Source organism: Rhizoctonia solani, chromosome 10 (assembly GCF_016906535.1).
Source record: "Rhizoctonia solani chromosome 10, complete sequence".
NCBI classification, from domain to species: Eukaryota; Fungi; Basidiomycota; class Agaricomycetes; order Cantharellales; family Ceratobasidiaceae; genus Rhizoctonia; species Rhizoctonia solani.
Genome location: NC_057379.1, coordinates 1,357,918 through 1,371,836, shown reverse-complemented (window position 1 = coordinate 1,371,836; position 13,919 = coordinate 1,357,918). Strand labels below are relative to the sequence as shown.

General features: G+C 50.5%; 1 protein-coding gene across 1 annotated transcript; it reads right to left on the bottom strand.

Moving 5' to 3' along the window:
* Positions 1-510: 510 nt before the first annotated feature.
* RhiXN_08603 (Transposon Ty3-G Gag-Pol polyprotein) lies at positions 511-12,761 on the bottom strand (the record flags this gene model as incomplete). The annotated part of the gene is made up of 14 exons (XM_043328419.1): positions 511-1,005; positions 1,064-2,623; positions 2,955-3,029; positions 3,059-3,800; positions 3,842-5,338; positions 5,388-5,507; positions 5,564-8,624; positions 8,690-11,033; positions 11,090-11,107; positions 11,659-12,095; positions 12,148-12,262; positions 12,319-12,345; positions 12,396-12,694; positions 12,746-12,761. The coding sequence occupies 14 exons, from the start codon at positions 12,759-12,761 to the stop codon at positions 511-513; spliced, it is 10,806 nt and encodes a 3,601-aa protein (XP_043183804.1).
* Positions 12,762-13,919: the final 1,158 nt, after the last annotated feature.

The following is a 13,919-nucleotide window of genomic DNA, read 5'->3' as shown; positions in this document are numbered from 1 at the left end:
AACAGTCCCATGATCACGTGTCGTAGGTGCGACTTTTGTTGCTGTGAAGCATCACGTGTAACTGGGCTTTTTCACTACCCCCCCTCCCACGACTCACCACAGCACATATTGCAAACCTGGATTACACATATACCTACGACCCTTACCCGGCTGAAAACTGGCCATCCAGATCCTTAGGACTGGTTACGATCGTCGCTGCTTTTATGCTTGTGTTGATTTTCGGAAGACGCCGGCAGGTTCCTTATACTTCAATTAGTGGCTCATGGAGGCTAGAGCGCTGATGCAGGGGCTTTATTGGCATGTAAGTTTGAACACTTCTTGATTAAATGTCACTGGTTTGATAGAGATTTAGGGTCCCTGCGCATGAATGCGCAGCGCTTGAAGATTGTTAAAAACAATTAGATAAGAATACTTAGACTAAATTTAATAGCTCAATCTCTAGATGTTGTATTATTGCATCATTTATTCAATTACCATACACGCTTTGTGGCACCAGTACCGAAAACCTGATCAAAATGGGTCGCTACCCCCATTCATCTGGGACACCATCATCCGCTCTATCAATAACATCAATTCTTGGGGAACATCCTTCATGTATTTAGGTTTGGTAATCTGCTCGGCTGCAGCGCGCATCTGAGCCCACATCGGATCTCCGTTGCTGGCAAAACCCCGATCGGTGTCCCAGTTGACGATAGGATAACTTGGGTGCCAGGTCCCGTTGGTGAGAACGTCTTCGACCCGTGCGATCCATTTAGCCTCGTCTTCCAAGATTGGAATGTCAGGACAAATGGCTTGACGGAACTCTCGTACGTTGTACAACGCGACCGTAGGGATTCGATGCGAGAGCGGGTTGGCGTCTCTTCCGTATCGAATAAAGGCCCAGCAGTCCTGCGTAGAGGACTGAGGGTAGACAAGGGAGCCAAGCTGAGGGCCGTTTGCCCAATATGTTTGCATCCTAGCAGTCACATCCCTGAACTGGTACGCGAATATCCATTCTTCGTTTGCCTAGTTTGGTAAAATATTTAGGATGCTTTTACCACTTCATTCTCAAGTTGAATCGTACCTGCCCGGGCCCTCCTTTGAAATAAGCCGGAAATCCGTAAAACTCGCCGCCTCCGGTAAGCCCACTCTTCTTATTCCACTTTTGACCAGGGCCCGAGAAGCAAGACTTGACAACAAGGCTCCATCGAATCAAGTTCCATTTCTGTTTGTTCCGGATGTAAGGATCACCCAGGAGCTCGAGTAAGTCTATGATCCCGCGCCACACCGAAGTCAGTCCACATCCGTTAGTCCCGATACCTTCAATTCCGGTATCGATCGGGACGCGCGGGAATGTGGCGCCAGTGATGGGCACGTCGTGGACAGTATGCGTTGCAAGAATGATCGAGAAACGTGGGGGTCCGCATACCACTTGTCCTGTCGATGGATCAAACCCCAAGGCTGGGGGACGGGCGAAGCTATGACTAAGAGAACGCGAGGAAAGGCCGCGACTGTGGTAAGTGCTGTATATTTTATCAGAATATTTGAACTTGAACTCCTTGGTTGAATTGAAGAATACCCCTGGTACAGAATCCAGCTTAGCCTGGATCTTTTCATTCGGAGCTTGCGGGAGAAGTTTGCGAGCAGAATCATATGCATCATCTCTCCACTGTATCTTGTGCCTGGGATTATAGAACGGATCTCTGACCGTGTCGCGCGTGAGAATGCAATCGATGTTGTTTAGCGTCCCGTCAAGGCTGAGAAGCGATAGGTCGACATCACGGAAACTCCTGCACCCAATCATAATTATGCGTGTAATGCTAGGTGCAATTTGGAGCGCTCGGCGGATAGTGTTACGGGTCACAAACTGGCATCCGGAAACATTCAAGGTGCGCAACGGGATGGGAGTGCCACAGTCAAAGTCCCAACGCTCTGCTTTAAGGTCAGGAAGCCACACTGAATCGGACCATATCTTGAGTGCGCTGAGAAGTTGGCTTTCTGAGATACGAGGGAAGTAAGAAACATCAAATGCTGGATGGGCAACGTCCCCCAGTACTCTTCCTGGAAACTCTACACGCGAAGTGTACAGATGTGGGTCCTCAAAAGCCGCACTGGTAGCAGCTTCACTCCGAGAGGGTGGGTCAGATTCGTGTTCGTCTTGGTGAAAGTGTGAGTTTGGAAGACGTTCCAGGGTAACAGAAGCACGGTAGCACAGCCCTTGGTATAGCAGTATCCACCAAACGTCTTCATCCCATTCGTTTGGCGATTCCTCTGTATTGTATTCGATCATATCATAGTCGTACTGCGCCCATTTGTTGACGTATTCAAGCGGCTGGAGCTCGGGCTCGGGCACAGCTCCTCTAGAGGAAGTCCATTCGAATGCCTTTTGAAGGTATCCTGTACCCGCTTTTGAGAAATTGTATTTCAACCTATATGAAAGTATATGTCTAAGGCGAGTGAATGACTCCGTGTCATTCAGATAATCGATTAGAGTAAGTATACCGCCGGGTATGCTGGAAATGCCAGTCGATGCCGCACGAACAGCTGTAGCCCTGAGTGAAACATCTGATTCTATCTGCTCCGGTAAATCTGTGAAAGGAGATTCCCATCGAGGAGAGTCGGGATAATCGACCTCACTCGATGCCTGTGATCGAATGACAATGTGAGGTCTCTACTTATCGGATGTATATATGTGACTCGGTCGGCGACGGCGTCGCCTAAATGACAAGTCGTAACACACACTCGATATTGATATTAAGAGTAAAGGCAGGAGGAGAGTGGGTAGAGGACCCGGGACCTTATAAGGTGCCCGGGTCGATACATGCGTAAACAGAAGAAACCAAATGAACGTATATAGTTAGTAATCAGCCTGAACAGAGCACCGGGTACAAGTGTAACATAAGGAGAAGTAACGGTGTATCGTAAGGGTAACGCATACACCAGAGCTAGACCTACAGTGATAGCGTAACCCTTACACTCGCCCTCCAGACGGTCGCGGCCGTCTCAGTCACTTTTCTCCGTCTCCTCCGGTGCCCTTCCCTTCCCCTTTCCTTTCGACTCGATCAGACCTTCTACGTACCGACGATCGCTTGAGCTCGAGCTTGCGTGGTGAGACGCAAGGCTGTTCCGGCTCGAGGGTCTTGAGTCCGTTCCCGGCGTCGCGCATCTCGACGTCGGGTCCGAGGGTCGTCCACTTGGCGACGTGGTCGGTTGCGTCCCTAACGTCTGGATCGTCTCGCTCTGTTGCAGATGGCTCGGGCCCGCCGTCACTTCCGTCGTTGGAATCGGCCTCGTCTTCTCCGACGCTGGATTCGGGAGCCGCGACAGCACGTAGTGTCTCAAAGTCGCCTTGTTCCCCCTGATTGTCGACCAGTGTTCCTCGATCCCCAGTATGAGGTCGTCGATCGCTCGTTCCGTGGTCTCCGGCATGTACGGGGGCGCCGGGTAGGCTCGCCTTAGTAGTTCCTGAGGGTAGCTCGCGTCGCCGATCCTTGGTTCGTCCCCTATCCTTAGAGCCCGTAGTACGATCCTTGACATATCTTCCATGATGTCCCACTCCCTGTCCACGACGCGCTGGTGAGTCCTCTTGACGCGCTCGTTGAGGGTCTCGGTCACTGATATCAAGTTCTCGACGGTTCTGATAGCCCGGGTTACCTTCGACGACAGATCGTTGATTTGGAGCCCGATCGCGCCCCTCTGGTTCGGGTCCGGTGCCGTTCGGAGTGGTGGGTTCAGCGGTACTCTCTCGGTCGGATCCGGTAGCGTCGTCGGAGCTGGATCGGCTAGCGCTCCGGGAATTCGAAGGGGTAGAGGCTCGGGTACTAACAGCGGTCCTAGTATCGGGCGAATACTTGGTACGTACTCGCTTTCTTCCTCGTCGTTCACTTCCGTTCCGCTCGGGGGAGAGGCTCCTTCCCCTGGTAGTTGACCGGCTACGGCCTCGCTCGGTCGAAGCGCTACGTGTGGACGATCTACTCCTCGGCCTAGCACTAGGTTGAGTTCTTCTTTGTCTAAAGCGCCTTCCTGTGCGTAGGTTGTGAGTCTGACGTTCACCCATGCTAGAGTCGGCCGTTTTGGGAATACTGACGCCAATAATACCTTCGTACAGGTCCAGCTGCCCTCTACCGACGTGCGGGTAATGGTGCTGATATCTTGGGCGTGGCCCCATGCCCCCTCGTCGGCCTCTTTGCTGTACTTGGGGGTTACGGGCTTGGACGGTTTCGAGGCTGGTCTGCGCAACGGTGTTGAGCAGCCGCAGTAACCCAGGATTGACTCGGTCGTACTGGTCCTGTTGATACGCTGGTGGTTTGTCTCGTTGTTGGTCGTGGTCCCGACTACGTCGCCAGCGTTGGCCGTGGGGCATCTTTTGTATAGTGATAGTAATTCAGTGAGCTTGGTATTCGACAGTGGTGTGGTGAGGTGCTTGTACTCTGGGTCTCCCTCCTTAAGTACGCGCATGCTCGCGCCCTCCAGGGTTTCAGACCCGCTATCACTAAGCTCATCATAGGGTGTGTCTCCTCCTTCCGCCCAAGGTAGGTCCCTAGCTTGTTTGACCCCTATGGCTTCAAAGTATTGCTTGAGTGCTTCTAAGTGCCTGACCACACGGTACGTTTCCCAAGTGCGGTCCCCAGTTTGCCACACTATCTCAAACACCGCATTACTGCCCTTGCCATGATGCCCTACTATTTTCTCTACTGCCCATTCGTTGTCATTGGCTTCCAACGATGCGATTTGCTTGTAGTTCCTCCCTGGGAACCTGCGGTCCTCGTAGGGTATATGCGGCTTGAGTAGCGACGCATGGAATATTGCCTTGATCCCGCGCCGCCTGAGGTCCTCCAGGAGCTCCACATGGTAGGTGGCTCCTTCTTTTACCACTCCATCAATTACTACCGGCCCAATCCATTGTGCCAATAGCTTGTGGGGCTTTCCCATTGGTATGCGCATATTCTTTGTGCTCACGTAGACCCAATCGCCCTGCTTGAAGGGTGATGGCCTTTGGTGTCGATTTGACTCAACCATCTGGCTCACACGCGCTCCTATGATTGCGTCGTGCGCTATCATTAGTGCGTATTTGATATTACGCGCTGCTTTGCGCACGCCGTGCATGTCTGTCCCGGTTCTCACTAACATTGGTCTAGGTACGCGTCCATAGTTCAGCAAAAACGGACTGAATCCCGTGGTTTCTGACCTCGCTGAGTTGATTGCAAACTCTATGCTGGGTAGCTTGAGTGCCCAGTCCCTCAGGGCCGGGTTTACGCACACACGTATTATTCCTGACATGCTTCGTATTAATTGTTCCGTCATCCCGTCCGTTTGTGGGTGGAATGCGGACGATAATCTGATCTCAGTACCAGTCAGGCTATAGAACGTCTGCCAGAATATTGATGTAAATAGCTTGTCTCAATCACTAATTATAATTTCTGGTATTCCGTGTAGCCTGAATACGTTTGCGTGGAACACTTCTGCCATGTTGCGGGCAGTGTAGTCCGACCTGGTAGGTATCAAATGCGTCATACACGTTAGGTGATCTATCACGGCACATATCATGTCAAACGTTCCTAGCAATGTGGTCAATTTGGGTAACGGTCCAAAGAAGTCTACCCCAACCTGTGCCCACAGGTACTTTGGTATTGGCAATGGCTTCAACAGCCCGTATGGCTTCTGTGTTGATGTCTTGGACGACGCGCATGATACACATGCGTTGCAGAAATGCTTTGTGTCATTTGCCATTCCTTTCCAGTATAGACTTTTGCGCATGTATGCATACGTCTTTTTGTATCCCAGATGCAATACCATTGAGTGAGCGTGCAAGATTAACAGAGTGCGGATATGCCAATCCCCGCTTGTTGTATTTGGCACACATAGATACAATCGACTGTGCTTGCTAAAGTATACTAGTTCCTTGCGGAGTTCAAACTGAGGAAATTGCAATGGTTCCTCAATTATTTTCTCGTAGTCTTTGTCCTTCTTGTATCCTTCTGCTATTGCGCTCACTATGTCTATTTCGCTCACTAGCTGTGTTATGTGCCTGTGGTCTGATCTGTCCATTGGGTCTACTTTGTTTCCTGTAGTATTCCCGCCCTCCAGCTTGACGCTTGCTGGTGAGCTCATTGATTCAGTCTCACGTGTTTCACTCCCGGCTTCTGTTGACCCATTCATGATCTCATCAAATTCTTCCCTTCTGTCAGGGTCCCAATTTGCTTTATCAGCGGTGCCTCTTCTCTTCGGGGCTCTTGTCCCAATTCTTCCGGAATTGCCCCTTCCCGGGATCTCTGGGTTGTATCGTTCCGGCGCCACACGTTTACGAGCTGGGTTTCGCCTCACCCCTTCCAATGTTACTCGGCTCTTGGCCGCTACTTTTGCTGCCATACCTGTGATCACGGGTCGCGTCAACTGTACAGTGGGTGTATGCGCGTCCCCCGTCGTGTCGCTTCCATCTATGTCCGCCATGTATTCACTTGCCGCCTGTACCGTTCCCTTTTTGTCCTCGCTGTACATCCTAGAAAGTGCGTCCGCCAGCACGTTCTGGGACCCTTCGATGTATCTAATTGTGCAGTCAAATTGATTAATTGTCTCTAACCATCTTGTCTGCCTCGCGTTGAGCGTTTTCTGTGTCATCAGGTACTCAAGTGCCTTGTGATTGGTGAGTATCTCGAATTTCACGCCATGCAGTAACGGCTGAAATTTGTCCAGCGATGCCACTATTGCTAATGCCTTGCGCTCAGTCACTGTGTAGTTTTGCTGCGCCAAGGTAAATTTGGCTGACCAGAACGCCGCTACCAGCGCCGTCTGCCACTCTCTTCCTTGACTCACTAGTCCACTTGCTCCCGTGAGGCTAGCATCCGTTATCAGATAGATTGGGTCCTTGTTCGGCCCGTACTTCAATGCTACGCAATGTTTATCTCTGTAGTCTTCTACTAATTGTATCACCTTGCGGAAGGCCCGCTCCTCCAGCCCGCCCCAGCGGAACGGGGTGTCGCCACTCGCTCGTTTGGCCAGCGGCGCCATTGGGATCCGTATCCCTGGGCAATTTGGGGCGAGGTATCCCACGGCTCCCAGGAAGCTTGCCAGTTGGTCCTTGCTTTTGGGTGTCTTCCATTTCGATACTGAGTCAACTTTATTAGGATCCATCCTAATGCCTTGGTCGTCCACTATGTGCCCAAGTATATGCAGTTCCTCAGCTAGGAACTGCATCTTATTTGGGCTCAGGAATAGCCGCTCCCTTTTCAGCACTCTCAGTACGGTACGTATGTGTTCTACATGTTCCTCTAGCGTGTCTGAAAATATCACAACGTCGTCCAGGTACACAAACATAAATACGCCTATGTAGGGGGCAAATATGTGGTTCATTAGTGCTTGGTATGTGGCCCCTGCGTTGCAGTCCCCTTGTTGCATCACCTGGCTGACCATCGTGCCCATCGGTGTATGAAACAACGTCTTTGGTACGTCGTCTTCTACTACGCGGATCTGTTCGTACGCATCTTTCCCGTCCAACAACGTCCGGTACTTGTGCTTACTGACTTTGCTTAGTATATCCTCTGGTATTGGTAACGGCAACGCCAGCTTCACTGTGTTTGCGTTCTGTTCCCGCTTGTCTAGTACGGTGCGTAGCTCAACCTTTCCATCCTTCTTCTTAGGTATGAATAGCATTGGTATAGCGTTTGATCTGGTGCTGTGTTTCCACCGTCCCGATTTCAGGTAGTTGTGTGCCTTAGCCTCAAACTGACCTTTCAGCGCTTCAGGGCACCTAGACGGTCGGAACTTATACACCTTGGATTCGTCCAACAGGGGTATTTGGTGGTTTATGGCTCTAAATGGTGGTAATGGTATTGTTCCGTCCTTTGGTTTGCAGACGTTGGACGCCTCCGCTCTCAGACTTTCTCGTAGCTCGACCATCCTGGCGCCAACTATGTCTGCTGACAACAAGTTTATCTGGATCACGTTCTCTCCTTCCAGTGGTAACGACTCCTTAGACCCAATGTATACCCCATACGGGTTGAAGCTCAGTCTTACGCTATGTTGGAATAGGAACAGCGTGCCCAGGATCACGTTGTAGTTGTCCAGGTTTCCCACATCAAACCCTTGCTTTTTGTTGATCGTTTGATATTCTAATCTAGCTGATACACCATAATGTAATGTGCCTCTTGACCCCGCCATTGCCAGTTGCACTTGTAACGGTTTTGTCAGTGCCATCCTTGGCAATTTAAGCTGATTGACCAACGCCGACAACACCAGGTCAGTTTGACATCCTGAGTTGAGCAGTACACGGACCGACTTGCCTTTGATCTTGGCCTCGACAACCAGTGTATCCGGTACCTTGCGTGAGTTGTCCTTGACCTTGACAGTATTGCGCTCTATATGTTTCGGTGTCGGCTCTTTCTTTGGTCCCACCCTCACGGCGTTCACTTTGATTCTGTCCTTTGTTTGGGTGAGTTCCTCCAGTTCCTTGAGCATGACTGAGGACACTTGGACTTTCTCCTTGGGTCTGACTTTAACCGCGTTTGCACGTATATGCAACGGTTTTGCCTTGTGAAACTTTGGGCAATCACGGGCGAGGTGACCCGACCTCTGGCACACGTAGCATAGCCCGGCGGCCTTTAGCCTATCCCGTTCTTCATTTGTGAGTTTTCCTTCCTCGTGTTCGCCTCTTTGCGCCCTCCTTCTTGCGTTTTGTGTCTATTCTCGTCTTGGCGCTTGTCCGTCCTGTTACCGTTACCATTGTAGCTTCCGCTTCTATGGTTGCGGTTCCTCCCGTTTGATCCATTAGCCAAGCTTCTGTAATTAGGATGGCGGTTGTTCTTCCTGGGGGGGCTACACGACCGCTCCTTCTGTGGATTTCCCTTGTTGTTTCCCAACCTTTTGATTTTCCGTTTGATCTTATGCGCCCTTTCTGCTGCCAATGCCGCTTCTTGCAGTGTCTCTATGTCTGTAGTTTCCGGCTGCATGTATTTTAGAGCCCATTCAACCTTAATATACTGCGCGGCGCCCTCCCAGATTCTCAGAATGTGTTGTCTATCGTCAATATCCCTAAGTCTGCGATGGAGCCTAGCCAGCTTGGCGAAGTAGTCCTGAACGCTCAGGTCCCCTTGCCGCTTCTGGTTATACTGACGTTGCACCTCCTCCTTGAAGTCGGGGGGGAAACAATATTTGTAAAGTCCAATGTATATTGTTTCCATTGTATAAGCTTCAGGGTCTGGCGCTACATTCATCATGTACCATGTCGCCGCCTTGTCCTCAAGGAATCGGCTCACTGTGAGGACGGCCTTGCGGTCGCTAAGCTTGGTATCTGACAAGTATAGTTTATAGTTAAAGATAAACATGTCGTATTTATCAATGTCCGCCTCGCCCTTGTAAGCTTTAGGCGTCTGGGCTTTGTACCCTGATCTTGCCTGTGTCACAATTTTCTTCTCCAGTTGTTTGTTCTGTTTCCTGAGCTTTCTGACTATGTCTTCCAGCTCACGGCTAGCTTGTTGTCTCGTCATCCCCGTGGATCGTGAGGAGATAGACTTGTTGGTCAAGCTGTAGTCACTGTCAGACGAGTCTGAATCGGAGGGCTCTGAGTCACTTCCAGGGGTGCCTGTATGCGGGAGTTCCCCGTCACCACCTTGCCCATGCAATGGGGCCGGCGACTCCACCGTAGAAGGCGGTGGGTTGGTTCTTCTGCTACAGGTTGTAGGCTTGTCTCTAGCCCCGCCCCTATCACCCCTTGGTACGGTTTCTCGGTCGTTCTCAGCGTTCATCGTAGGTTGAGCTGGTGAGGGGCTGATAAGTCCTTCCAGGTATCCTCCTCCTCGGTACGTGACTGAGGGTTCCCTGCTGACTGTGGGTCGGCCCCTTTCTCCTCGCGACCCTTCTAGGTCGTCGAGTGCCATCCCAAGGCTTGGCCGCTTGCGTTTCCTGCTCCTTTCCCTAGGCTTCTTCTTGCCCTTTCCTTTACCGACGTACGAGCGCGTCCGACTAGTCTCAGTTGTTTCAGTCTCTTCGTCAATTTCCTCCACCGTGACTCGGTGCGTTTGGCGAGCTTGCGATGGGCCAGCCCCTCGGGACTGACTATGTGTGCTCTCAGGTCGGTCTTGATTGCGCAAATTGCGCAGCACCTCCACGTACTCGTCGTCGTCGTATACGTAGTTGTCATCAACCTCGAAGATGAGCGCATTGACCTGTACGCTCTCTCCATCGGTCCCAGCGCTCTGCTCATTGCTTTCGTGGATGTAGTCCGACCGTGACCAGTCGGGATTCACCCATTCACTAATGTCCGGGAGGCTGGTGTTTGGACCACCCGGGTCTTCGCCGTTGACCCGTCGGACCTCCTCATCCCAGGTAAGTCCCTCATAATTAGCCGTTGACTTAGACTCATTACTGGGGCTTCCAATCGGGTCTTTCATGTTCCCCTTGGACTTACGGCGCCAGCGCTTCCTTCGCTCGCTACTAACGGAGGGCGTCTTACTGGTATCGTCATTTACTACGTATTGCGCTAACAGCGGTTCACCCTCACTATCCAGAACGACACTCTCGTCGCATACTCGACTTGTTCTGGCAGTTACATACACATCGTCGTCCGAGGACGTGTCCTTCCTCCTCATGTTCGTCGAGGGTGTCTCTGGCGCTCTAACGGCAGCCGGCGCTCTGTCGGTTCCTCCGGGAGTAAGTTCTTGCTCTCCCGGGACTCTGACGGCTGCCTCAGCGTTCCTAGGAACCGCTGCTTCCCCTTCCTTGGGGGCATCCGCTATCATGCGGGTCTCGATCGCTGGTTTCGGCCAGCTCAGCACCCTCCGGATGGGTGGGGCCCTATTCATTAGGGCCGCGTAGGCAGACGGGGATAGCTTGACCGCGTCGTTCCCGACGAGTGCCACTCCTCGGCGCCTCCCGGTGCCTACTATGTGTACGCTCTCTCTGGGGTTTCTCTCCCCAGGAGCCGTCCCGAACGTAAGCCGTTCCCTTTCTCTAGGTACTATCAATTGCTTACCGTTCGTCTCCGGTGCCTGTTCATTGGCATCGGCCTTCGCCCCAGCGGCCTTGCGTTGCCGCGTCTTTCGTTTAGGAACTTGGAGTTCCTTCGAGGCGTCGTAGCTGCGCCCACTGCGTAGCTGTCTGCTCATTCTGTACGTACTTTCAGTTCTAGATCGATCTATAAGGGTTAAGATAGAAACAAGGTGACAGAGCTACGGAGGCCAACCCGTGCTACTGTCGTTCGAAAATTTCGTGAGTTGTTAGCTCCGAAGTGTGGTATTGGATATGTCAAAAAATGTGAGGTCTCTACTTATCGGATGTATATATGTGACTCGGTCGGCGACGGCGTCGCCTAAATGACAAGTCGTAACACACACTCGATATTGATATTAAGAGTAAAGGCAGGAGGAGAGTGGGTAGAGGACCCGGGACCTTATAAGGTGCCCGGGTCGATACATGCGTAAACAGAAGAAACCAAATGAACGTATATAGTTAGTAATCAGCCTGAACAGAGCACCGGGTACAAGTGTAACATAAGGAGAAGTAACGGTGTATCGTAAGGGTAACGCATACACCAGAGCTAGACCTACAGTGATAGCGTAACCCTTACAGACAACAACTCTACTTCCAATTAATATATCGACGATTAAAGCTCAACGAAAGTGAGACTTGCCCAACGACCGATCCATTTTCATCATCTGAGAAATTTTCAAGCGAGAATCTCCATACTCCTTGCAGTAGGGCACTCCCGTCGGGGTTAATTACATCGTCGGGTGTGAACCACCCAAAAGATTGCATTCTGACGACGGCTGGATGCTCTCGCGCTCTCTTCATCCTTGATATCAGTAAGGCCTTGTAGTCCGGGTCCAAGTCGGGATCGTCAGGGAGCTTGTTAAATGCTCTAAATCCGGTTTGACGAACCCCTTCTACATGACGCGACCACTGCTCTTCACCGAACCTCCCGCCATTGGAGAATAGTTCAGATTCGGGTATCATGAGTTGGTAAGCATGTTCGCGAGCATTGAAGATATAAAGTGGTTTGGGTCTTCCGCTATCCCTCGCTTGAGTTGACTCAACAATGTTACACTCCTCCAAGAAAGCGTAGCGTGGGCGAAGAGGATCAGAAACATCTATATAAAGAAACCAAGTCTGAACCTTCCGAATCGCTGTGAAATAATAAGCTGCCAACCGAGGGCTGAGATTAATTGTAAGCCTCACCTATATCATCGATACCAGACCTTCCTCGGATGTTACGAACTCCATCGCTGCCTTGGGTATGAAGCATCTCACGCGCCCCAGACCAAAATCCAGGTTTATTTCCAATGCTGAACGACTTGAATAACAATTGACAGAGATATGGACATTTTGGTATGGACTTCCGCGCATCACTAGGATCATGGTTGGTATGAGAAACAGCTATTCCCCTTGTTAGTGATTTTGCTTAACGGTAGGGAAGGTATATCTACCGGGTCAATCGTTCCCGCCTTTAATTGTTCTTGCTTCCAATTTTCATAATCTTCATTGGTCACTGTCGGAGTCCTTTCTTCCCGGTCGCTCAATTGGTCCATTTCCGCGCGTATGATTGATGCATTGAATGGCTCGCGTATGCTATCGAGTAGTCGGCCAGCCGCATACATAACCGCCACATGCGAGATAGTGACATCGATTGAACAGAGGGGAATTCCCTTGAGCCTCAGCTCATCGTCGTTCTTAGTGTTCTCGAATCGGGTGGCAATCTTGATCGGGACTCTTCCAATAGCCGGATCTGCAGAGACTCAGACAATGTCATGGGTTTCTAGACAAGTGGGTCTCCTACACATTCTCTTTTGCATATTGGTTGTTCGGAGTTTCTGTCTCAATAGACATGGTGATGCAGCATGGGGCACAAAGGCGAAGCCCCTCTCATTTATCCGCCACCTAGAGCCAAGCACGCGCATACACCAAGAAGAGCAAGAAGCGACCGTCACCCCGAGACAAAGTTCCAAATAAGGAACTATCGATGCTATAAGTTATCTTATTACGGAAGTATTGATACGTCATCCAACGCACATAGATAGATGGGTTTCAATATTGATTTTCAGTACTCCACTCAGAATAATACGTGGTATCCAACAAGCAGCAACATTTAGAATACACAGCGTCAGAGTGCTTAACAACAGAGCCAGAGAAGTCAGAATTGTAGCCGTGCATTAGCCCAGTTCAATGTTTGGTGCGAGTCATGCTAAGCGTGAGGCGGTTATCAGTAATTTCAGTGAATATATGCGAAGTCAGTTGGGTCCAACAGTAGTGGTAACGTAACGCGGAAGCCCGACTAAAAAAATATCGCTTTCGGGATAATCAAAGTTTTCAAAGTAGTTCAGTCGTTGAGAAAGAGCTCCACCTCTGAATATATTGTGAAGCATCATTGGGGTACTAATGGACCGGTTTGGAGTCACTGTGCCATGAAACTGGCGCTAACTAGAGAGGCCAGATATGATCGCTCCAAAATTCTGATAGTACTACAGCCTGAGCCCAAACCTCAAAAAAAAATACTAATTTGATAAACAACATCGTTATCTTATTTCGTCGGCATAGGTGTTTCAGAAATAGCTAGCCTCGATCGTTCCGACAAATTGGGTCGCCACGGCAAATCCTTGAGCTAAACTCGTGTCAGGCGGGTGTATTGAGTTGTTTTGTCAAGCCGCCAGATGTATCAAACGTATAGCCTCCATGGACTCAAGATGATAAGCCGTCGCTTGTATCAAGTCGTTACTGGGAAGTACACATCTCTTGTCACTAACGTGAAATCAACGTTGCTAGGACTTCGTGGGAAGACAAATCCTAAAACCAAGAGATCCATAGTGGTCTGACTCAGGGGAATGAATCAAAAGATAGAGGTATAATATCGTGTCAATAGGGTAGATTTTTTTTCGAATAGAAGATATTAGCAGACTAAGCCAGCTGATGTGCATGGTCATAGCAGCCCTCCACTGAAAGGATTCGGCCACCAT